The 26,576-nt window shown below is 38.3% G+C and overlaps 2 protein-coding genes across 6 annotated transcripts in view; both read right to left on the bottom strand.

Annotated features, from left to right (window-relative positions):
* TRAF3IP3 (TRAF3 interacting protein 3) overlaps positions 1-3,602 on the bottom strand; it is a 32,377-nt gene extending 28,775 nt beyond the window's left edge. For 2 of the 4 annotated variants that reach the window (XR_014174835.1, XM_081946347.1), the window contains exon 1: positions 3,435-3,602. The gene's annotated coding sequence lies outside the window, so the exon portion shown is untranslated. Of the gene's footprint in view, positions 1-3,098; positions 3,229-3,434 lie in introns of those variants that run through there. The other 2 variants (XM_081946350.1, XM_081946348.1) reach the window with 2 other exon arrangements.
* A 7,270-nt stretch (positions 3,603-10,872) lies between these two features.
* HSD11B1 (hydroxysteroid 11-beta dehydrogenase 1) lies at positions 10,873-24,281 on the bottom strand. Of its 2 annotated transcripts, none has more exons than XM_081949397.1 (7): positions 24,263-24,281; positions 23,676-23,767; positions 22,755-22,885; positions 19,520-19,631; positions 16,417-16,602; positions 14,534-14,677; positions 10,873-11,964 (listed from the first exon to the last, which is right to left on the bottom strand). In XM_081949397.1, exons 2-7 carry the CDS (start codon positions 23,761-23,763, stop codon positions 11,756-11,758), a joined length of 870 nt encoding a protein of 289 aa, XP_081805523.1. In that variant the 5' UTR covers positions 23,764-23,767; positions 24,263-24,281; the 3' UTR covers positions 10,873-11,755. The 2 variants fall into 2 exon arrangements, with proteins under 2 accessions (XP_081805523.1, XP_081805522.1); XM_081949396.1 differs by lacking the exon at positions 24,263-24,281 and adding an exon at positions 24,114-24,231.
* Between the last annotated feature and the right edge of the window lie 2,295 nt (positions 24,282-26,576).

Here is a 26,576-nt window from a genome sequence, read left to right as displayed (position 1 = left end):
CCAGCTAGACATTGTCCTGAGGCTTCAACATTCTGGGTTGACAATTTCTGCCTTGATTTCAGACCAAGTGGCTTAGGCTCTGGGCTGCTTCCTAGGCTCTTGCACAAAGTTCATTTCCGCAGATCAATAGCCACAACTCGCTTTGCTGTAATATTTCCAGTTATGTTCTCCCTTTCCCTGCCCTTATTGCTTGATGTTTCTCAATGTGGGGGAAGAATCAATGTTGTGACACCATTTCACACTCTGAAATGGTACAAGCCATTCTACAAGTGTGGGACTCTGTTTCCATCTTCTTCAGTACTGTATCTATAGAGCAGAGTTGAATTATTGCCCACTTTGAATATAAATTCCACTTTGAGTAAGAAGCAAGAACTTCCTGTCAGTTCCGCAGAGCAGGAAAACCACTTACTTCTCTGCTATCCTTCATTTCACATCACAGCAGCCACCAAACCAAACAAAACTATTTACAATATTGTACATCTGCATCCGGTCTACAGGCTACATGCCTTTCACCTCTAACTTTAGAGTAAGCTGTTCTGTTTTTTGTGATTAGTGCACATTTTTGTGATTAGTGCAAAGATATAAGAAGCTGTGAGATATATGTCCCAAAGGATCTATCGGTTGTGAACACAATATCCTCTGCAAAAACTGTAAGACTAAATATAGTCTTTCCTCAAACCAGGTCCCTGATTCTGGCAATTTAATTTTGCAAGCCCCTTGCTCTGTTTAGATTACTTTATCTTCTTCCACTTAAATTCCTCCCATATTTTTCATCACTTTTCCTGTCTTATTTGTTTCCATCAATGTGTGTTTGTGTTTGTGTGTGCATGTGTGTGTGTGTATGTGAGTGTGTGTGCACGCGCCTGCCTATCTATCTATCTATCTATCTATCTATCTATCTATCTATCTATCTATCTATCTATCCATCCATCCATCCATCCATCCATCCATCCATCCATCCATCCATCCATCCATCCATCCATCCATCCATCCATCCATCCATCCATCTATCTATCTATCTATCTATCTATCTATCTATCTATCTATCTATCTATCTATCTATTATCTATCTACCAGCATCATCTAAATCTATCATCTAATCTCAGTGATTGGGGAAATAGTTCAATTCTTCTGACTTGACTTGTAGGAGTTATATATCCAAGGACATGCATGGAATGTATTGAGGCTGAAATCATAAAATGACCAATATAAATTCTACTGTTTCTCTCTTGCAGCATTCCCTAATTTTGAGTTTGCCATTGCAATGCTATATTAACAATATATGCAGTTAGGTATGGATATCTAAAAAGGAAACATGGCATCAGTTCCCATGTCTGTCAAAAGATCATGTTGAAAATGATTCCAAAAGAATAGAGGATAGACATGTGAGCAATAAAAAAATTCGACCAAACAGTGCTGTCAAAGACACATGCCTGTTTTGTGATAAAACTGCCAGAAAAAGTAAATATTTAGCAACACCCAAACACAGTTGCAGTGTGATATATCTGTCAAGAGGAAGAAGGTAAAGCATTATGCATATAGAATTGCCCATATAAAAATTTAAGACCTGAACAAAAACTATGTTTCCCTCCTCATTCCCCTTGTTTGATTAGAACTTGTTGTCTTCCACAATTATATTTAGTTTGATTTATGTTATAAGCTGTAGAAAATTTTAGTTACAATTCTTTATTTCACTCATAACCAATATACTGTACCTAATTCCTTGCTATATGAAACAATATTTTTTAGTGCAGGAAGTATAAACTTGTGGCCCCAGGATGCATTATTTTTCTTTTATTATAATATTTTTCAAAAATATTTTAAATTGATTTCTAGCTGGTACCTAAAACCTTTTTTATTTTTAAACTTCCTCCAATTTATTGTGGCAGCATACTTTTTCATCTAAAATTCCTGATGTTTGGATAAAAGTTAAATAAACTACTCATATTCAGCTAAAATGTAATTGCTTAGAACTATTATGGTTGTTTGTGATGTGTCATTTTATTCCTGTAGGAATTCATGTCCTATTTCATATTACTAGGAAAGCAATTAGGGGCAGAAATTAGTTAAGATTTCATTTCTTACTTTCAATATTATATTGTATTTGATTACTTAATCTTCTCCACCTCTGATCTTTAATGATTCTGTGTTTTCTATAAGTGGGATACACTAATATACCCACCCTAGAAACTCTTGTTATATTATGATATTGAATCTGAAGAAATCTGGTAGCACTTTTTATGATTAATAATTTTGAATGCAAGAAAATTAAAGAAAAACTTATATATATATGCTGGTTTTGTTGTATTCGGGTCTTTTCCCGTGTAAGATTGAGATTGTCTTTGGAAGACAATCTCAATCTTACACGGGAAAAGACCCGAATACAATAAAACCAGCGTACCGACACCCGTGAAAATCTACGAAAACAAACAAATATGTATGTATGTATGTATGTATGTGTGTGTGTGTGTGTATGTATGTATGTATATATATATATATATATATATATATATATATATATATATATATATATATATATATATATATATATATATATATATATATATATATATATTGTATTTGTGCTGATAAATAAATATATATATTTATATATATTCTGATGAGATGGGTTCTATATTTTGATCCAGTCTGTAGGTAGAAACTGAAGACCAAATTAATCACAATAGCTATTGGAAATAGCATTCTGGGACATAAATGGCAATGGAATTGTCCTAGATGGAAAGTATCATGGAATGCCTCTTTCACCAGGCTTTGCATCCTAGGGATTTTGTTCTTTTAAAAAAAGAAAGATCGCCATCACTGTTCTTTTTTTTTCTTTTCATTTTGCTGGTTTGAAAATGCAGTTTTGCATTAAATTTTAGGCTAAAATGGAAAAGTGTCTAGAGTTTACCTATGGCATTTGTAATAATAAAAAAAATCGATTTGTTTATACAAAATTGATCTGCAGAGTCTATAGTTGAGGCAAATTTAAAGATGAGTTTTTAAGTATTTTATGTGTGTAACTGACATTTAAATGATTAGGTACCCCAGAAGTGAATTAACTGGCACTCTTCTCAGAGCACCCAATAACAGCTTACCTTGTTCAGATGCCATGCTGTCAATGTCATTATAATGCAGCTAATTGAAAAGTTCCTTTAAGTAATTCTGAACAACGAAGAGGAGATATATTACTCCAGTTACAGTACTTAACTCACTGACCTGGCAAACTTTTGAGGTTTAATTATCAGATTATGGGATTCCTTCCTTTCTAGACCAATAAGTTTTTCTCTAATGAGCACAAATGTCCTTTATTTTTCTGCACAGGCATTGTTGCCAGGGAATGCCAGAATGCTGATCGGTTTTAGAATGAATGTGCTTTCTCTCTCTTCACTTAGAAATTAAAACTGAAGTCATTACTAAGGAGAAGTCCTTACCTTTGCTTCTCACTGGTAGGCCTGATTGAAGTTCATCAAGATCCAAAGCATTACCTTAGTTATCCACTGTTAGCTTGCTGTAAGCGACAAGAATTCACCATTCCTTTTTCAAAGAACTGGAAATGCTCTGAGCTCAGGACTGATATTGCACCTATTTGCTCTCTCTCTCTCTCTCTCTCTCTCTCTCTCTCTCGCTCTCTCTCTCTCTCTCTCTCTCTCTCTCTCTCTCTCCCGCCCTCCCTCCCGCCCTCCCTCCCCCTCTCTCTCCCTCTCCTTCCCTCCCACCCTCTCTCTTTCTCTATCTCTCTAAAACAATAAGGAACTCTAGCCTTCTATAAGCAGTTTTGTAGTAATTCAACTTCTTCTTCTCCTTTCTTTTAAGCAAACAGACCTACATTTCTTTCAACATTGGGTAAGACTTCCACATCTGAGCTGCCAAAATCTAGATAGCGCAGTGATGGTAATTCTTCATTGCCATCTCCTGGCTAAACACATTTTTGCAGTCCACATCTCCATTACAGCAACAACTCCTTGCTGCAGTTATCAGTTTGGCACCTTGAGCTTGCCCTTGCTTGCAAGAAGCTGTGACTAGCACCATAAAATCACACTGTTAGATTGGGTAATGGATAGGCACACCCAGGCTTAACGGTAACAACAGCTCTTTATTAAGTACAACAAGTGAGAACAATCCAGCAAAGGTTGAGTCTGACAGAAGCCCTTTTATAGGGAGCTGTCAGACCCCTTGACCAATAGGATTAAACCTCTGTTCCCACCGGAACAGAGGACCTTGGTGGAAACCATTGTAGTTAGAACAAGTATCTAACACCCCTCCCCTCTTGGATGGAATAATCCTACTTGTTACGTAGTCACGCAGGTAGGTGGGCTTTTGGGTAGCTCTGCCAGACCTGCGCAATTCAGTAGGAGGGGTTTCCTTGGACAGGTTGGACGGACCTGTTTATTCCACAGCTCCACTTGATGGAAACTCCTGGAACCTTTCACAGGCCACAGCTGGAGCTTCTAGAGCCAGTTCTCTCAGAGCTTGGTGCAGGCCTGCAACATAACCAGATAAGTTCCCCAGTACCCTCGGGCTTGAGCTGGCCGTGGAATGAGTGAGTGTTTGCTCCATTTGGGTAGGGCTTTGGCTAACTTATACAGGAGTTACCTCTGGTTGTCTAAGAGTGGAGTTGGGGAGGCAGCCACAGAGTTGGTCAATGTGCCTTCTCCAATTCCAACCATCCTCAAGCTCTAAGAGGAAAGAGCGAGGGCTGATGATGCCTACCACTGTGGCAGGAATCCACAGTTCCCCTGGTGTAGTTGTGGACATATACCAAATGCCCTATACTAAAGGTGCTTGAGGTCGCTTCCACTCCTCAGTGGGCACCTCTGGAGGAGCTGGTGTGGACTCCTGGCATGGTGTGCAGGTAGCCACCCATTCTTCGATCTCCCTGTCCATGTTAGGCCATCACACGTAACTCCTAGCCAAAGACTCCATCCTGACAATTCCAGGATGCCCTATGTGTAAAGCCTCTAATACTGCAATGCACAGTTTGGGTGGAACAACGACCCAGTCCCCCCACAGTAAACAGCCATTTACAACTGATAACTCATTGCGTTTGGTAAAATACATTTTGAAATCAGCCCCAACAGGCCCCTTGGCCCACCCCCTCTACACCCAGTTCAAAATTTGTTTCATGGTGGAGTCCTTCACAGAGTGACGGGCAACGTCACTGGATGAGACAGGCCTAGTTTCAAGGCGTTCAATGAGGAGGACTGGCGTCTCGGGGGTAGGGTCAGCGAGAAGTTCAGGCAGCGGGCAATGGCTTAAAGCATCAGCATGCCCCAAAGTGGAGTCTGGTCGGTGGATGAGACGGTAGAAGTAGACAGCTAGGAAGATAAAGATAAAGACACTGGGATAGGTTGGTCCCCAGCCAGTAAGCCCAACAACAGCTTATGGTCCATAAATCAGTTTGAAGTCATGGCCATATAGCTATTCATGGAACCTCTTTACTCCGGCCACTGCAGCCAAAGCCTCACAGTCCAGCTGGCTGTAGTTCTGCTCTGCAGCAGACAAGGTCCTGGAGTAAAAAGCAATGGGGGCCTCGGTTCCATTGGGCATACAGTGGCTGAAGACAGCGCCGATGCCAAACAGGGAAGCGTCGCAGGTCAGCACCAAAGGCAGGGTCTGGCTGTATTGTACCAGAAAGGAGTCTGCCGACAGGAATCGTTTTACCATGGCAAATGCGGCAGCCTCGGCTCTGCCCCAGGACCACTTCACATTCTTAGCCAGGAGACGGTGTAAGGGCTCAGCAACGGTGGCTTTCTGTTTAAGAAAGATGCTATAGAAATTAAGGAGCCCGAGGAACGCCTGCAGCTCAGTTTGATTGCGAGGTGTGGGGCATCCTGGATTGCCTGAATTTTTGGGGTGGTTAGGTGAACCAGAGCCATCGATTAGGTACCCTAAGAATTCAACCCTTGGCACGTTAATTTGGCATTTTTCCTTCTTGAGACCGAGGCCTTTGTCTTGAGCTAAAACAGTTCATACATGTTTGAAAAGTAGCACTTCATTTGCAGACGATACCAAGATGTCGTCAAAATAGGGGAAGACTCCTAGAATCCCCTGCAAAAGCCATTCTATGACGCTTTGGAACAGTGCAGGGGCGATACTAACGCCAAATTGCAGGCGGAGACATTTGAATGCAACCCTGTGCGTCACAATGGTTTGGGCCTCCACCGTAGTGCCATCTACAGGCAATTGTTGGTATGCCTGCACTATGTCCAATTTTGCGAAAATGTTTCTGGAGCCTAAGGAATGAAGTAGGTGCTGTACAATGGATAAAGGGTAAGCACTTTGTTGTAGCACTTTATTTATTGTGCACTTGTAGTCCATGCAGATGCAGACAGACCTGTCAGATTTGACAGGTGTCACTATAGGGGTCTCCCAGCGTGCGTGATTGACCTGCTCTAGGATTCCCTGGCCTACAAGCTTGTCAATTTCCCTGTCAATTTTGGGGCACAGAGCAGAAGGGTCTCTCCTGGGTTTTAGCCTTATTGGGGCTATGTTGGGGTCCAAACTAAAGGAAATCGAGTCCCCACATACTTACCCAGACCGGTGCCGAAGACATCCTCGAACTCCTTAAAGATGGCTTTGGCACCGTCGTCTTTCAAGGCGTTGATACCGGTCACTTCTAGGCCCAGGGCTTGGAACCAATCTAGCCCCAGGAGGCTCTGCAGGTTGCCGCTGACCACTATCACTGGGAGTTGGCCACTGAACTGCTTGAATTTCACCTGGAAAGTGCATTGGCCCACAATGGGGACCCGGTTTCTCTGGTAATTGCATAGGCAGATGTCAGGGGTGCGTAGATGCTGCTTCTTCAGGCTACGAATAGCCTGCTTTAGGGTAGACCATGGCATGATGGTCAGTGATTACCCGGTGTCAACCTCCATCTCGCATGGAGAGTCCTCGATGAGAACTGTGACCTTCAGCTTTTTGGGCCGCCTGGTACAGACTTGGCGATTGATGTATGGTAGGTGTCTCTATTGTCGCCCTATGAGTGCCATGATGGCTTCTGCCAGGCCCCTTGGGTGGGCCTCTGTTGGCGGTTTGGTGCACTTCTAGGCTGCCAGGTAGTGGCAGGGAATTTGCTCGGGCACACCTTGGTGATGTTCCCCTTTCGCTCGCAGTGCTGGCAGGTCGCGTCGTGGAAATGGCAAGCCGATCTGGCTTGGTCTCCTCTGCAGCTAGCGCAAGGTGGGAGATGTGGTTTGAATTTGCGCGCCAGCTGGGTGCGGCTACTGCGCATGCAGCAGCTGTCATCTTCCTCACCTTCTGAGCTCTCGGGCTCTGCAGCCTCACAGTGTACACGTGTACTCTTTTGTGTGTCTTGTGGAGCGCTTTGGCGCTGCAGAGTTTCAGTAGATTTGATGGCTAATTTGGATGCCCTGTCTTCCTCCAAGGCAATCTGCAGTGTGATTAGATTTAGCAAGTAACCTCCTCTGTAGGTTAATGTCCCGTACGCCGCAAATTATGCAGTCCAGAATCAGCTCATCCAGGTCTCAGAACTCGCAGTACCCTACGGTCTTTCGAAGTGCCGCAATGTACTCATTGATCGATTCGCCCTCTTTCTGGTTCCTGATGTTAAACTCATGCCGGCGAATGTGCTTGGACGGCTTGGGGGCATAGTGGGTCATCAGCGTCTGCTGGAGCACAGACCAGGCAACTGATTGTAGCGGTGTCGGCTCAGAGGAGTCTTTCGTCATCTCAAACACTTCCTGGCCACAGTATCCTAGGCACACACAGGCTTAACGGTAACAACAGCTCTTTATTAAGTACAATAAGTGAGAACAATCCAGCAAAGGTTGAGTCTGGCAGAAGCCCTTTTATAGGGAGCTGTCAGACCCTTCGACCAATAGGATTAAACCTCTGTCCCCACTTGAACAGAGGACTTTGGTGGAAACCATTATAGTTAGAACAAGTATCTAACACACACTAGTCTAAAATAATTGTGAGAACAACTTAAATTGACAAAGTATATTCTGCCTAATGGAAAATGAGTGGACTTTATTCATTTGTCAGGATTACATAACTTGTATTTCTTTTCTTTAAAAAAAAAAACAAGCTCCCTTTCTTCCATGTTATTTCTTACAGGAAATGAAAGTGGAAAAATATGTTGATATTTATCCCTGGAAATTATTTTGACAAAACTCATTATAATCCAGTATCTGAAAGATGGTCCCAAGTGGTATGTTATGTCTTTTGCATGAATGGGCTCATTGCAGGGCATTTTCTTTCAACCTCAAATTACCTTGCTAGTAACAGCAACATTAATGCTTGATGCATCTTATTAAAATATTCTTTTTTTAAAAAAGTAAATGTATGTGCTGAAAAACACAATTTATTTGTTTGCAATATAAGGTGATGGGCCAGACCAAAGGCTTACCTAGTTCAAAATTATTTTCATACATTTCCCATCCAGGTACTATTACAAACTCAAAAGATTGATATTAACCCAATATTGCCCAGCAAGCAGTGCTGCATAGAGAATCATGTTGTTTATAGTTTTGGAATAAATATACCACCAAATTATCTACTATTAATTTTGTTTCCTTATTCTGTCTTTTCCTCAGGATTTCCAGATAATATTCACAGCTCTCTCTCCTCCGGGTGTTATTTTTACCAAGCAATTCTGTGATCCAGATAAATCTAAAAAAAATTGACTTTTCCAATATCACCCAATGAATTTCATTCTTGCAGGTAAAACTATATCTATTGGCTCAAGGGCTACATCAATTATATATAACTCAAAGTGGTAAACATATTTAATACTCCCATCTATCTTCCTCACAGCAACAACCCAGCCAATTTTCATGCCTGAGGTGGAAATTGAACTAACATTTTTTAAAAAATAATCATAATAGATTTAGTAGATTGAAAAGTCTGGGATCTATAACTTGATGGCCTGTTGGTCTTTTGTCCTTGACAATAGTTAAAAACAAAACAAATTTAAAAAATAAAAATGTGAGGAAATCAGAATGAAAGCAAGTATAATGAGCAGCTCAAATAACTAAATGCATATGGAAGGAAGTTGTGTGATGGTGAACTATATGGTATGGAAATATTTTTTCCTATTTACAATTAGATCCCCTTGAGTAATAAACTATAAAGTATTTATTTCTTAATTGCATCTTTTGTTCAGAACACAATTAAGTTTCAAAAGTTACATTATACTTCCAGGTCAACTCACTGATACAGTTCAAACATGTTAGTTGTCAGTGACGTGCGGTGAGGTTAATGGCTGGGGAGCCTGGTGACGTCATCAGGAAGGCGGGGAATGGGACCACGTGTGCTGGAGGCACACATTTCTGCCTCCGCCCTCCGCAGCTCCTGGGCGCGCACGCAAGGAGGTAGGCAGAATGTCGCCGATCCGATCCGGCGGGCGAGCGACCGAGGATTGGGCTGCCTCGCTCGCTCTTTCATCCGCCCGGATCGCCTCGGTGTCGCTGTGGCTACCTCTGTCCGTGCGCGCCCGGGAGCTGCGGAGGGCGGAGGCAGAAATGTTGTCGGCGCTCCCGGATGATGTCATCCGGAAACGCCGACATTTCTGCCTCCGCCCTCTGCAGCTCCCGGGCGCGCATGGACGGAGGTAGCCACAGAGACACCGAGGCGATCCGGGCGGACGAAAGAGCGAGCGAGGCAGCCCAATCCTTGGTTGCTCGCCTGCCGGATCGGCTCGGTGCCATTCTGCCTACCTCCGTCCGTACGCGCCCAGGAGCTGCGGAGGCAGAAATGTCAGTGTTTCCGGATGACGAAGGCACAAAAGCGACTGTCGACTGTCGCTTTCGTGCCTTCGTCATCCGAGAGCGCCGACAACATTTCTGTCTCCGCCCTCCGCAGCTCCTGGGCGCGCACGGATGGATGTATAATATTATAATATTATATATATAGTATATAATATTATATACTATTATTTCATGAAGAGAGGTGAGGCTCTGCCTCCCTTGCCTCCCCTGACCGCATATCACTGTTAGTTGTAAATTTAATCACCAGCAGTGGTAAATATTGGATGCACAAAATCCTTTTTAAAAAGAATTGTTAATATCAAACTTTCATGTAAACCTTTACATGTAAGAACGTTCGGAAATTTCTTGTTAATTGCTTTTCAATTATTTGAAACCTTTGTACTAACAAGTTTGATAGCACTGGATGAGTTTTCCTTCAATCCTTAGCAAAAGAAAGTTTTAATACAAGTTTAAGAACTTAAAAAATGGAGAATAAATAGAAAAGAGGTGATTAAAACTTTGATTTTAGAAAAGTACAGACTAACAATTATAAAGAATCCTACCCATTAGAAAACTGTCTTAGTGTTAAATTTACGTAAATATATAAAAGATTTTTTAAAAATGGACACTAGAGGGAACTAAAGATTACAATTAAACAAGAACACATAAACTGGACATACAATTACAGAATGGAGCAAAATATTCTAACATTGGACATATTGAAGAATATTTTTGAAAAATGGAAACAAAAGTTAGCGTTAATAGTGTCAACAGAGACATATGTTTCTATGGAGAGATTGTGTCTAAATGATGGAAAGAAAAGGAAGAGGAGCAAATTTTACCTGACAAGACTGAGTTGTAAATGGATTTACAAATGACAGGCTACAAGATTGACATGGAAAAAGATGGACATACAAAAGAAACTTGATGATGTTTTAATAACTAAAAATAACATACAAACAATAAATCAAGAAAGCAATTTGAATATTTTAGAATATTCAAATGAATATTAGATTTGCAAAAGTGGTTTCTCAAAGTTTTGAAGAACGTATGCGAAGAATGAGAAGACAAAGAAACAATGAAAAAATCAAGTTCTATTACATTATTTGAATGGACTAAAGATTAAGATGATTAGAAGTAAAAAAAAGCAATATTACATTAGTTTATTTGATGAAGATTAAAAGACACTTTATATATTTCTTTCCTTTTTCTTTACTCATATTCTTTTATATTTCTATTTTCCTTTTTCTGTACCTTCTATTCTTTTTGTTATTTAGTTTGCATTAATTATAATTAAAATTGTAATTAATATCTTTAATAAAATTACTATAAACATTTCCAACTAATTTTTTGAAATAATTTTAAAACTTTGAACATTTTTAAAAATGTACTTTTTATGCCAAATGTTTAATTCTAGATTTGTCAAGTGCCTCCTATCAGTCCAAGCCAGAGGGTATCTTGCACTTATTCCTCTCTATGTGAGAAATCTACGTAAGGAATTTATTCAAAACTATGAAACTCAGCACTGTGTTACAACCTTTTTCTCTCTAATTTTCGCTTTATGTCATGTTTTGTTCTGAATGTAGATTAAGGGAAACAATCATCTGGATGCAGTTTAAGAGCATACAAAATATTTATCATTAACCTGAGTTTTTCTAAGATATCCACATTTACCTATGTTCTACTGTTCCAGAATATAAATATCTACATAGCAATAATTGACAGTCTTAAATCCCAAGACACAGAACTGGATTTGGGGTCTATATATAACAGCATAGTGAATCTCAAGATCAGTTTGATAATAAAATGTCTGCAAGGAAATAAACAAGTTCAGAGAGCACCAAGTACCCAGCACCCTACACTTCAAACCTGAACTATAAATATTCTCGTCTATAGGTTGAATTAATGTTTTTTTCCAAACTTGGTAAATTTAAGTTCTGAAGACTTCAATTCCCACACAGTTGCCAAGTTTGAAAACTCTAACTCACATTTCAGAAAAGAAAAACGTAGAGGCAGTGAACAGACAGATTGTGATTAATCTTGGTTTAGATTGTCACATTAAAAGATTTCCGAATGAAATAATCCATGAGTTCTGGAGCCCAGTCTCGGAAAAGTGTAGGGATCTTTGTAAACATATATTTATAATAAATCTCCCGCTGACGCAGGATGCCTCCTTTAATGATTTCTAATGCACATTCTTCTTTTGGAGCAGGTGTAGTATTGTATATACCAGATACTGCTTTCATGGCAGATTCTAAGAGGAGAAAAATGTTAGTTAGAAAGTATTCACTGCTGAGGAACCAGATCACTCCAAATCATCTTGTACTGAATTGTTCTAACATCCCCCACCTCAATTTAATAAGACATTCTCAAATGTACTCTACCTCGAGTAAACAGATAAGAAATTATAATTTTGGTAATCCAATAAATGCATTCCCCAGCCCCCATTGAGATTCCTTGTTTTTTCCAAATAATGTTTCATGAATTTTGTGGGCTATGCCAGGTGGGTTCCAGATTCTTTTACTGCCGGTTCGCTCAGGGATGCACTTGATGTGTGCTACATGTGCATGCACAGTATTTTAAAAAATGCTCCTGTGCAGAAGCAAAAAAACAACATGGCGCCGCCTATGGCGCCACCAATAAAACCAGTTCGGATGCGTGAGTGGCCAAGTTACTACCTACTCAGCTGAACTGGTCCGAACCAATAGGAACCCAGCTCCGGGTTATAATCTAATATATTCTTCCACTTCCTGCAAAACAAGCCCAAGCAACAGCAGTCCTATGAAGAGTTGTGCAAATGTTATCTAAGTATTGGACTTTCAAAGTTCAGAACAGGATTTCTAGAGTGCTAGAAATGATGGAAGAAGAAAAACACATGTTTATTTTCTGCTTGATAATTATCAATTCAAATTTGCATGCATCTGTGTGAGAGAATAAAAAGTTAATTGTGAATTAGTAATGATTTCACACTATATATGTTGCATGCAGTAAAATGTGAAATGCAATGAATTATACTGGTCCATTTTGAATGATCTTTAGTCACCAATATAATTCACAATAGAAATATGTCATGCTTATAATCAAGGTTGAAAACATGATCTTAAAAATTGTCCTCCCCCCCCACCCCCAGTACTCACTCACTGAACTGATTTAAACATTGTGTTTAGGGCTCTACAGTATTATTAGCCCAGTAATTACCATCCTTGATCAATGTGCTGAAGATTCATTATTTGGAAACGTAAGGGAGGGAATTTTCATTTCAAATATTTCTTTTATGAAATTCCCAGCCTGTTCACTATGATTGATAGCAAGTTATGTGAACTACAGCCATCAGCTCTAAGCACTTCTCAAAGTTACCTGTCATTTTTGTACAATATCCACATAGTATATTTCTAGGTTTTAATTATATAATCTTGTATGCTTTGTTAATATGGGTTGTTAGATTCTTAGGATTATTTTTTTAAATAAAAAAGCAGACAAGGAAGGAAGGGAGGGAGGGAAGATGTGGATTTCTGTAGCAATTATTAAAACAGATACAGGCACCTCAACTTATGACCACAATTGAGCCTAAAATTTATGTTGCTAAGCAAGACAGTTGTTAAGTAAATTTGCCTGATTTTAATACCTTTCTTGCCACAATTGTTAAGCAAATCACTGCAGTTTTTAAGGTTGTTAAGTGAGTCTGGCTTCCCCATTGACTTTTGATCCCCACAAAAGGGGATCACACGACCCCAGGATACTGTAACTGTCAGAAATATGAGTCAGTTGCCAATTTTGTCAGTTGAATTTTGATTATATGACCATGGATATGCTACAATGGCTGTAAGTGTGAAAATGGTTATGTCACTTTTTTCACTGCTGTTGTAATTTTGAACAGTCACTAGATGAATGAAGTCAAGAGGTTTGACTGTACCTACACAACAGTTACAGTATGGAAATCTATAAATCATTTAAGACAGGGGTGTCCAAACTTGGCAACTTTAAAACTTGTGGACTTCAACTCCCAGAATTCCCCAGCCAGCTCTGCTGGCTGGGGAATTCTGTGAGTTGAAGTCCACAAGTCTTAAAGTTGCCAAGTTTGGACACCCCTGATTTAAGAGAATCATTTATAAAAGATGTATCTAAGGGAGAAAAGTTTAGGAATGCTTGCATATAAACATGCCTAGAAAGTTATGAATGATAAATAAATGTAATTTTTGTTAATGTTAAAAAAAATGTTGGAAGAGCCAAATGGGCTGAAATAATCACTACTGCAGATACCTATATGGATTTATATATTATGTATTGTTAAATATTGGATTTATACTGTACATTCTTCAATTTAACATAACTGGAAGTCTCAGGCTACAGAAAAACTAGATTCTGATATCCAGAAAAAGCAAAGGAGGTTGTATTATATTTGACTGATAAAGCTAACTGTTTTTGCTAAAATGATTCTTCATCATTAAAATGAAAGCTTATGTGTTCCTTTCTTAATCAGTCAACAGACCGTATTTATTAGGCCTTCCAACATATGATATACTTTTGTAATGGGACTAATCCTTATTTGGGAGCTAAGGGAACATTTAAAAAAAATGAATTTATATTTAATGACTTTATAATCTATGATGATTTGCCAACGTTGCGCTCTTCATGATGCCTAAGGTATTGGGAGTTCTAGTGTCAATGGGTTTATAGGGGGTCAGTTAGTACTTTAAGATTAATTCATAATGATTTTGAATTCTAAGAAATGTTAAGCAAATAACTCGTCTAAGCTTGGGCAGCATCAGCCTGACAAGTCCAGGACCTAAAAAAAAAATCCGATGTGGAAATGAGAATTGTACCTGTGTTGATGAGTCCAAGGATGCAGAGTGTGATGGAAACATTGATGTTCTGCATAACAAATTCTTGCCTCAAAGAGTTGAAAAATCCCTCTAGTGCAAACTTTGTTGCAGAATAAGGAACAATCAATGGGAAGCCAATTTTGCCTAGAAATCCCACAATTAGAATCATAAATTTAATTTACACTATGCCATGAAGAATAACATTAATGATGTATGAGACATATTTTTCTCCTCCCTGATACTATTTATGAACTCAACATTTATCAACTGCTTCCAAAAACTCTAATTGCAGCCTCAACTATCAAAAGAATGAATTTTGGCTCTAGCAGTGGGCCTCCCCATATACATCAACACCATCATTAACTCTGCTATGGCCTTCAAGTCTTATCCACAGAATAAATTGAATGCAGCCCTTGGCCATCCAAATGCTACTCAGTTTATTTGTCATTAAAGAAACTCCTCCTAAATTGTGAGAAGTGGCCATTATTAAAACATTTCAGCACACAGAGAGGACATTTCTTCTATATAAATATTGGTTGATTGTTTTCATTCTTTGTTTATCTCATAATTTCAAGCTTCCAAAAATATTTTTAAATCACTGTATTTGATCGTAAATGCTTCATGATGAGATTATATAAAAAGTATATTCCCATTATAATAAATATGTCAATATTTTAAAATAGAATATAACACAAACAAGAAGTTTCCAGAAGTTTTTTTTTTTAAATGTAGAGTTTTGTAATTCATCTGACATGTTTGTAGCTCAGAAACCCTGCTGGGCTCTTAGGAGCCAAATACTTAAATGTCCTTATTGGTTGGGAGTCAATAATACTGAACTCTGTCACAACGTGGCGTAGTTCATTTGAATATAGTAAAATATAGTATATTTTACTTAGCAATGGTAACAATTGACACAAAGACAGTGGAAGCTTTTATGCTTGCCACTATATTTGGTGAAGTTATTTACAACAGGTATTTAGAAAAGAAATATGCACATCATAATCCTGGTATTTACTCCATGCAGGTTTCCTGCTAAGTCTCCTCCCAGTTCTACTTTCCTCCATCTTTCACTTTGCCTCCCCTTACCCACATTTTTAGGTTTATGGAAAGGAAATGCAAAGAGATTGGTGGGCTGGAATTACTGTATTATGCTCAGCATGGATTGACTTTCTCCTGGATCTGCTCTGCTGATCCTGAACACATGAACATTTACTGCTTCTCTGTTTGGGGAAGAACATCTGTCAGGGTCTTCTTCTCAGTTCTTCCTCAGAGATCAGGGCTTCCCCAGACCAATTTCCTCCTTGCATGAAGATGCCATATCCCTTGCCCCCAAGTTTTCCCTTGCCTTCTTCCAAGGAAGCCACCTATGGGCATTTCTTCTCCTTCTTGGGCCAGGAACTACCAATAGCACTGGATGCTAATATAGCTTGAACTTTTCTATTGAACTTTTCTACTGAACTATCCACTGTTTTGCAGTCTTTTTCTTTCCTTCCTTTTCTCTTCTTTCTTCATTGTTTAATCAGACTAGCAGCACATTCTCCAGATGGTGTCTTTTCCCAGAGCTCTACTTCCCAGCACCTATATACAAGGTTGGATTAATAAAACATCTGTCTCTGCATCTTCCCGCAACAGCCTTGGCTAGCAACCTTGTGATAGCTACCATTCAAACCCTGAATTGTGTTTCTTATCTTTGATCACCCCACAGGATAATTATGCATATTAGAAAAGGAAGGTTGGATACACTTAAGCTGTAGTCATTTAAGCTTGCAGACATATGAGTATAACAGTCAAATCATAAGTAATTCTGATAACAGGAAAATCAATAACATTTGTAATAGTTTTAAGATTCCGAGATCGCTGTACATTTATGAATTAATGCTGACCTGCCAAAGATGAAACAACTACTATGCTTCCTCCACTGTTCTTAAGCATGGGAAGAGCTGAAACTGACATCGTTGCATAGCTTAGGAAATTGGTGTTCAGAAGTTTTTGCACATGTTCAATGTCCCTATTGAAATAATGGAAGTAAGACTTGCCAATATGATTCAGAATCAGCATATCTAGACCTCCTGTAAAGGAAAGATAAAATATCTGGTTATACTAGGTTGGTAGATAAAGGCAAAATATCATTGTGATCAAATATTTTGGCTGCAGTATTGGGCAACCACATACTTTGATCTGGTCTTTACTTTATATTAGAAGATTTCAGGACAAAGTCCCAGTTACTTTTCTGCAATTATATTACTTATTTGGTAATTCTAAATGTATTGTGATATTTATTTATAAAGCAGTTCTTGAGCATATGCTATACAAAAAACAAAGGGATAGTGAACATTCCTTAAAACAGGGGTCCTTAACCTCCAGTCCATGGATCGGAATTAGTCCATGGCATGCCAGCAACTGGGACACACAAACAAGTGAAGCCCCTTTCGTGGGATGTAGGCAGCATGCAAAACCATACCCGCTCAGTCTGAGGAAAAACTTTTCTGAATGGAACCGGTTCCTGGTACCCAAAAGCTTGGTGGCCCCTGTCTTAAAATAATATATGAATCACACAAATACATAGTTGAGAGGTCCTATTAGAATGGAAATAAACCAATACATGAATGGTTCATCTAACAACATTTGAAACTCACCTGAGGGTCACCAGGGAAAATAAAATATTCAAGTAGTAGAGGGGAAAGCAAAACATTTTCCTTCTAAGAAGCTGTGAAAGATTAAGGCTGAGAACAAATTTGGAGGATTGTTTTCTCAGATTTAGTATGAAAAAGGACTTATCAATATTTATACAAGTTTCCTTATGACATAGTGGGAATCCCAGTATAACATTAGTAGAATTTAGACCACACATTTTGTCCATGGGAGCGTAGGAAAGCAGTTGCAGCTGTTAGATTTTTTTATTTTCTATTTCTGACAATGTAATGATTTTCAAGATTGTTATTGCACTAAATCTAGTTTCTCTACTCTATCTTAGCGTAATGATAGTGTACTAGAATTCAACAATGCTCAAGATGAGATGTTAATTTATGAACTTTGTATCATTGAAAAAGGGAAAGCTGTGATTGGGGGCAAAGACAAGGAAAATAAATTAAATTGAGATTGCTTCTAGCTAGGAAGGTCCATGGTTCAGGTGAGTCTGTCAGCCAAAGCAGGAGTTACCAAATCACAAAAGCTTCTGTGAAATTAATTGTACATATTAGCAACTGAGGGCACTCAGGTTTATTTAATGCTAGAAAGATTGAAGGTCTTATTTCAAGCTTTGCTGAGAAACAAAAGCAAATGTATGTTATATTTTAATATAATAACTAAAATGAAATGTAAATTTAACAAACCTAGCAAACTAGAAAGCAAAAATCTGCCCTAGTGGTGTTAATTTTTAAGAAAAAACATTCCATGCTTATCTCAAATATCTTTCCCTCCAAAAGATCCAAAGCTTCAAGAAATGACATGATCTATAATAAAGGGTTGGGATCAATAAAAGTCTGGTGATAATTGGTCAATTATTTTATTTCCCATTCGTATAGTAAGATGTACTGTTGACAACAGTTTTAAAATTAGTTAAGGCTTAAAATGCTAAAAGAAACTGCAACTTAAGCATGCATGATGTAAATAAATATGTGTAAATTTTTACTTCTGGGGTGGGCAAAGTAAGATATTTTGGGGAAATAAAGCTCCCCACTATTTCTCTCATTATATTAAAATCTGATATTCAAATCCATTTAAGGGCAGATAAAGGGTAATACTTGTTAACACACATAATTATTATTTTTTCTTCTTATGACCCTGTAATCCCTTAATTCAAGGTAAAGTTGGGTGTCTGAATGGGACTGAACATATATTGGCTTTATGCTCTTCCTGACACCCTACACAGAGTTTGCAGCTGATATTTTCTCTTTGCACCCTGTGAGAGAAACATCTGCCTCCATCTAGGATTGAACTCTCAACCTTCTGAGTGGGAAGAAAGTGTCTTCACCACTAGGCCACCTCACTGCTCTACTAACACACTAATTATTAACTTATATAATTCCCAAGACACATAGCTGCATTGTTCCAAGTGCTTTAAAAGAATTTTGCCAGTCTACTGATACCTTTAGATATTGAGAAGATGAGAAAGAGAAGAGAAAGTTCCTAGCAACTTTGAAAGAAATATGCTGCCCTGCCTCTGAGATAGTGTAGAAAGAGAACAGGAGTACACACACATCCCTTCCCAAGCCCATGGGCCAGGAATTAAGAGCAGAAGAACTTAAGCCATGTGTTTGTGATAAAAAGTGCAGAGCTGCAATCTAAAAACAACAGTGCTGTTATGTAGTTATACAATATGCTGGGCAGTGTAGCTCTAAATTTGAAATAAGGAAGTATTGAACAAGGCATTAAAGGGGGTTGGGAGTTGCTGAAAAGATTACACAATCCTGAAAAAGAGAAAAGTGTGAGAAGGAAACTCAGAATATATCTGGGTTGGTTTTTTGGGGGGGGAACAGAGAAACAGGCTTTCAAGATGCTGTTACTCTACTTTAATACAATAAAGAACATTCGGGGAATCCTGGCTATGCCAGCTTCTTCACCTGACCCACCTTAAGTTTCGAAAGCCTGTCCAAATTTATCTCACCCTTATGGTTATCATAAAAAAAGATTTTATTTTACAACTTAGAACAGACTTAATTTCATCTGTTAATTGGACATATACTTATGTTTTGGATTTGATCGTGTCAATTCCTATTTCTAGCTAGAATACTGATGCTTACTTAGCTGGAATATACTAGGGTTTTGGAGTTGGAGGGAGCACTGAAAAGACAAAGGCAAGGAGGATAGCTCACTCAATAGTTATTAACCATGATGGTTATATGATGAATCCCTGAACCACTAAATATAAATTACAGAAGGCCACTGTCTTCACATTCTAATCCCTAGCTCTGGGCTTCTGGAAGCATCTAATTAGTTAGAAATAGGATGCTGGAACCATCTCATGTTCTAATAAGGTCAACATACCCCATAATTCCTCTGCTTTCTTCACCACTGCTTGAGCAAAGTTCATATCTTCCATACTGCCATTAATGTACCTGGCAGATGCTGCACCCAACTCTAAACAATGAGCAACCACCTAAAGCAAACAGAAAAGTAAAATTAGTAGATATTCCTTGATCTTTGAAACTCTTTGCACTCAAATTTATTAAATAAAATACCAGTATCTGCAAAGAAGCAACTGAACAATACAATTTATGAGAATATTTTAACAGCACATTTTAAATGTACTTATTGGATCAACATTATCAGTGGGGAATTTCCACTGGAAAAACCACCTCATTGACAATTTCAGCTGAAAGCATTTTCAGCTTTTTGATGTACAGTCCCATTCTCCCACCAAAAAAACACATTAAAAACATTTTAAATATTGGGTTTGCAGCACTTCCTTCGGTAGTCATGCTAGATTTATAATTCTAAAAAAGTCATTTGAAACCATGGAACATTACTCCAGTAACCATATTCTGTAATTATCCGACATATTTTTCCCTTAAATTCAGGTACAATAAAAAAAATAAACTAGTATATGTAATATTGAATTGATGATGTATTGATCTTTGTTGCAAAGAGGTTGATATTCCAAAATAAACTGTTATTGGCTAAATATACTAAAGATTTGAACTTAGTGACTAATTTCAAAGTCTCATCTGGAAATGTTCCACTTTTCATTGACACAGTGACACATTCCTTAGAAAGCCCAGCAAAACCTGTGCATTTTCTGATAGACATGGAGAAGGATTGGATAGATTTCATCTGAAAGTCTGCTTGCATTGCTTTAACTAAAGCCAATAGTTAACAGTGAGTTGAAGGAAAATATTTTTTCTTTAGATGTTCAGATTCTCTCTCTCTCTCTCTCTTTCTTTTTGTCTCTTTGTCTCAGTCTCTCTATGTGTCTGTGTCTATCTACTGAGATCAGCAGTGATCATGCAAGGGAGAGACAATATGCTTTCCATTAAGCGATCTCCTCCTACTACTTCTGTCTTCACTATAACTTTATTAAGACTCATATATCTTTGCCAGAAAGTCTTTATTTCTCAGTGCTGTTACTTTCACCCACCCTATTCAGTCATGCTTTTAAAATCTCAGCCTTCCCCAAGTTCATGTACTCTCAATGGATTGACTGGGAATTATGGAATTTCAAATACAACAGATTGGATGGAGGAGAGAGAGAGAGATCTCCATCCAATGTGTTGGATTTGAACTTCCATAATTCCCAGTCAATCCATTGAGAGTACATGAACTTGGGGGAGGCTAAGAAAATATGACTGAATAGGGTGAGCGAAAGTAATAGCACTGAGAAATAAAGAATTTCTGGCAAAGATATACAAGTCTTAATAAAGCTATAGTAAGTATGTATGTATGCATGTATGTATGTATGTATGTATGTATGTATATGGAACAAGAATATTTGCAAAGGGTTGAGAAGTCTTGAATGAATATCTACTACATGTTCAAAAATCTATTCAGGTCCTTTCTTTGTGCCAAAATAAAGTGCCATACAATCTAGTCCTGAATCAATGGAAAAGGATAGCAACTTTACTATCCTTTACAACTTTACTGAAATTTACTGGCCTCTTTGCCACTCACTATGCAGCTTCTATGGCTCTGATTCACATCCTGCCCTGCCCTGTACAAAGATATGCAACAAATGATAAGCAAAGAGACAGGCTGAATTCTCTGACTTCCATTGGTCTCCTTCTTCAGCATGTCACTAACTGGAAGCATATCTACCTATCATAGTAGGAATACTGCCATAGGAATAGGATAGGTTTAACTGTTTGAGTCATCAATCACGTCTAGCCACTTTCCTGTGCCTCATCTGCTATATCTCATTTTTAAAGTTAAATACAAGTTCATAAATAAATGAATAAAGTTAAAAACAAGACAGATCTGAATCATGAAGTAATATGAATCACAAGCAGTACTTTGGACTATGATGTATCTTCCATCCTTTCCTTTCTTCATAAAGTAACAAATGCCAACTTCTAGATTTCATGGGAAAGTCGTGGTTACAGCTGGAAAAATGTTGATAGAACATGTTCATCTCAAAAATATGTATACGTAAGGACACAGGCTAATTCTAAACATGCTCCAACTTATCTTAGTTGATGCTGCAACCTCTCTCTGTCTCTAGAGGGCAATGGCAAAAAACACATGCTTTGCAAAATATTGTGTGTAGATGTGTATACTCAGTCTAGGATCTCAAATCAAATATATGGTAACAGTTTTAGAGATAGCCTGGGCTTGTAGTTCTGAACTTAATTTTGAGTTTGCCTTCAGGTATACTTTTTTTAGATATTCTGGTCAGTTTTTTTTTCTTCCAGATAGGCAGATAAGCAGTATGCTGTCCAGATAGGCAGTATTCATATATATGGAACGAGAATGTTTGCAAAGCATTGGGAAGTTTTGACTGAATATCTATTCCATGTTCAAAAACTAATTCAGTCCCTTCTTTGTACCAAAAACTAATTCAGGTCCCTTCTTTGTACCAAAATAAAGTGTTGTCCACCTAATCTTGAATCAGTGGAAAAGGATACATTTTTCAGAAGATATCCACTGCATTTTCATCAGGTGCATGGCTGGAGATACAATCACACAGACACACATACTTAAAGATGTGCAAACATACTCACATGCTGCTGATTATAAACTATAAAACCAGGGATCCACAATTTAAAAATTTAAATCTCTCCCAAATCTTAAAATTTAATCATCCTCCCTCCCTCCCTTCCTATGATTATGCTTCTCTTCCTCTCTCTCTCTCTCTCTCTCTCTCCCCCTCCCCCCCTCTCTGATATGTTTGTGACTTTATCCATTGGACCAGCCCATTGGACTATGCTGTCATACCTGCTTTCCAAAGTCATAGGACGAGATCAAATGGCATTTCACCATAGGCAGAGAAGGAATTGCACCAGAGATCTTGCTCTGACTCTCCATATTAGATGAAGCAATCTTTCCTTATCCCTGGGATTTGAAGGTGTAATACAGTCTGACTCCATTAATCAGCCAAAGAAGGAAAAATGTCATTAAGAGTTACCTATGAATGGTGGTAGTTATCTCCTTGCTTTTTTCTGGCTTTGAAGAATTAATTTTCATTCTCAATTTGAGGGAGAGTGTTCTTTGTCTCTCTCTTAACCCTTTCAGTGTATGAGAGTTTGTGAGTGTAATTATATAGTGAAATAAATGAATATTTAATATTTACTTGCTGGAGCTGGGCTTCTGTCCGTGCAGTAATCAGGAGATGAGAACCCATCTGTGCTAGGTGGTATGCTATCTGCTCACCAATTCCAGTGCTAGCCCCGGTAACAATCACTCTCTTCCCTTTCAACATTTCTAGAGAATAAGATGCAAGAATCACATTTTATAAAGCTGACATTAAATAGGTTCCCATTCCCCCAAATAAACGCCTAACAGTAAAGATCATAAGAGGATAACCAGCAATTCTAGCCTTCATCAGTGATTAGTCATAGCAGTACAATTCACAAGAAAGCAGCAGAAACAAGAATTACTAGCATTCCAAAGGAGCATAAAATAACACCAAAATAATTTTTACTCTTCCACTCTGTCTTTCTTTCTTTCCCGCAATATAATTAGGCATTAGTTTTAACCCATTTCACCCATTTCCAATTCACAAGAAAGCAGCAGAAACAAGAATTACTAGCATTCCAAAGGAGCATAAAGAGCGTAAAATAACACCAAAATAATTTTACTCCCCCACTCTGTCTTTCTCTTTCCCGCAATATAATTAGGCATTAGTTTTAACCCATTTTGTGCATTCCAGGTACAAAAGCTTTTAGAACAATCATACCAGTATTTTCCCCCCTGTTTTTCAGGAACTTTTCACAAGCAAAAATCCCGTTTGAACAGATAGAATATCAAAAGCCTTCAAAGAACAAAAACAACCCACCCACCCCCAGATATTTCCCATCTTACCTGCTTGCTGAGAAAAAAAATCTACTTGCCTATGGCAAGTATGGCTTGTAAAAGCTTCCAAGTAAAGCCATGACCAGGGCAAGATTCATTTTAGGCTCTGAACCAGTTTGTGTGTTTTTAAAAGCAAGGCTCCTTTCTTTTCTCCTGCCTCTCTTTTAAGTCAAAAATACCTTTACTTCAAATAACTTACCAGGTTTAAACTCTTCTTTTCCTGAATAAAAATAAATGGCCAAGACCATTCCTACCAAAGGAATCAAAATCTTTTGCCGCAGATTCATCCCACTGTAGTCAGAAAGTAATCATGCGTGAGAAGCAGAGGGTTAAAAAAAAGGAAAAAGAACAGGAACAATGTTAATGCTGCAAAAAACTGCTAGTGTGGAGACAGTAACTTTCCTAACAATCCAGCTTTCAGACAATTTCAGGGCATTAAGGCCAATGATTCCATCATTGCAAGCCTCCTAATTTTTTGTCAAGAACTGATAAACTGACTAAATGACAGCATCACTATGGATTCTGGCTGTCTCATTTTATATTTCCTGTCCTTTAGTTTGAAATAGAGAATTTTGCATAACACCCTAAAAGAGGTGTGTCTTTACTGAAAAGCTTCAAATTTCAACTCAGAGACAACCTTAAGCTGCCAATTCCAGGTGGGCTCCTGTTTTGCCTTTCTTTGTTTCTTAAAATAATTTCTTTTTGAGACACAAACTCCACTTGAAGCAGGAGGTTCTCGTACAACCAGATTATGTCCGTTGCTCCCCAATTTTGCAGAATACTTACAACACAGAAGCTGAGCATAATACAGGAAGAATATACAACAGTTTGATGGAAATGAGTTGAGACATGTGCTGCTTTTTGAATTTAGATCAGTTTCGAATATCTGTGCCAAGTTGTTCTACCTAGAGTACTTGGCAATGAGTATCTAAAAATGCTACCTACCTACCATATTTGCCTACCATATTTAGCATGTTCCATAGTCTTTCTAATATGCTTGTTTTGTTTGTTTCCATTAACTAATAAGGATTTAACTGCTAAACTGCTTTTGCTTATGGAAAATTTTAAGACAGAGCTAATATGGTACGACATGGTACTCATGGCAGAGTGCTAGAGAAATCAATTCGAAACAAGGACATCCACAGTAAAACAGGCATTGGCTTCAAAATTGTGAAGCCTATCTCTTTTTAATATGAGTCACATGTACTGAATGCAGGTGAAAAAGACTGGGGCTTTGATTGCCCGGCTATATCTTCAAAGACCATCACTACAGATGTCTCTGATCCAAAATGCCACAAATGAATGCAACCACAACGTTTACATCTTTTTCTATTGCTAAATCAAAGTGCCAAGTATTTTCACTTGAGCTGGCAGAAAATTATACTAACATGACATTTGCTGACCTCCCTTTGCCGATCCCTATCATGCCTTGCCTGACTTCTTCTAAGGAAATGCCTGGAAAGGCTTGATGGGTTTTATAACTCTCACTGGATGGTATCAAAACTGTTTTAAAACCAGTTCAGTCAAGCACAACTTTAAATTGTTTCTGTCGATGGTTGAGGAAGAGATGGAGATTACACCATGGAATCACAGCAGAAAGAAAGTGGCTGCCAAGGCTTGATGGGGCTGTGGTTACATACAATTGGAGATATGCCTATAGTTGAGAGAAATGGCTGGTTTGGTTATGAGTAACCACTGAAGGGAAGAAAATATTCCTTTATTATTTAAAACTTAACCAAGCTACAGAACCTGCTACAAGATGTATTAAAAAAAAAGATGTATTTCGCCTGGCAATTACAGTCATAACTTGTGACGGTGGTAATGTGGATCACCATGTGATCTGAACCGTTTTTCTGACCTTTTTTTGCAGTGGTCATTAAGTGACTACCCTGTCACTGACTGTGACAGAGAATGCCACAGTAGTTAAGCAACTGCCATGATTGTTAAGCGAACCCATTGTTCACTCTTGCCAGTTTTTGGCAGAAACTGGAGATAAGTGCCAGTTGCTGGCAAAACCGTAAATCACAGACATGTGACTGCAGCGTTAAATGCGACTGGTTGCTGAGTGTTCAAAATGCAGTCATGTGGCCATGGGGGGGGGGGTGTGTGCGACATCAGAACTTCAAAACCAGGTCTAAGTCCCCTTTGTGGGTCTACTGTAAGTCAAGAGCTACTTGTAGTATCAAAGATCTCTGAATGCAAAGTGCTAATGAAGACAATACTATTTTTCTGTGGCAAATGTTTTCTTAAATTTCCCACAGCCTAGATTTAATTCTTCCTCGACAGCATCAGAGATTAGAGTAAGTCTCATTATAAGTCATTGAGACACAACTCCACAATGGTGCTAGAGAAGACTTGGCCCTAGCCTTTCGGGAGAGGGGGCGGTCTATAAATATGAATAATAAATAAATAAAAAAATAAATAAGACTCACTTTCAGAATTTTGGAGAAATAACACAGAATTAAAATCAGTATTTTGAAGTAAAAACAATGTTGCCAGGAGTTTAAGCATATAAAGGTGTCTAGTGTAAAATCCATCTTTCCACAGTTTACTCTTCCTCTGTGGAATTCTGTCTGCCAAAATCAACTTAAAAAGTATTTAAGAAAGGAGGAGCATATGTTGCTGCATTTGGAGTAATGAACTGGTGAAAAATTAACACCAAAAGAGCTGTTCTCTGCACAGATTCCCAATGGGCATGAACAGAGAGATACAGGTCTGATAATAATTCCAAAACAAAAAATTGTAAACTTGAAATCTCACATTAATTATTAAGTCATTTCTATGTGCAGTGCTGCCAAAGATGGCTGTGCTTAATGGTCTCTAGCTGCTGTTCTTGGATCATTTTTGTATGATTTATGCCAAGGACTGACAATAAAAATTAGCCAAAAATTAAACAATATTATTATCAAGCAATGGAAAATTTTAAATGTTTAACCCCCGTTATAACAGCTTGACTAATTCTGTACTGCATTAGTTTGGATATTTCTCCCTGGGAGAAAATCTGTAGAACTATGCAGGGGTGGGGTTGAAGCAATCAGTAAATCAGACAGAGTCAACATTGGATGAGGTCTCCCTTTTTCCTTCCTGGAAATTTCCCAAG

Source organism: Natrix helvetica (genome assembly GCF_964273705.1).
Source record: "Natrix helvetica genome assembly, chromosome: 3".
Lineage (NCBI taxonomy): Eukaryota > Metazoa > Chordata > Lepidosauria > Squamata > Natricidae > Natrix > Natrix helvetica.
Note: the sequence above shows the minus strand (reverse complement) of the source record. Positions and strands in the feature narration are given on the sequence as shown.

What these genes read in the sequence shown, in the direction of transcription:
- HSD11B1 (XM_081949397.1), bottom strand. Translation starts at nt 23,763, where the DNA reads ATGAATCTGCGGCAAAAGATTTTGATTCCTTTGGTAGGAATGGTCTTG. An exon ending in CAGAAGCCCAGCTCCAGCAA is followed by an intron (nt 19,632 to 22,754) that starts GTAAATATTAAA and finishes TGTTTGCTTTAG; the next exon opens with GTGGTTGCTCATTGTTTAGA. An exon ending in GAAAGCAGAGGAATTATGGG is followed by an intron (nt 16,603 to 19,519) that starts GTATGTTGACCT and finishes TTTCCTTTACAG; the next exon opens with GAGGTCTAGATATGCTGATT.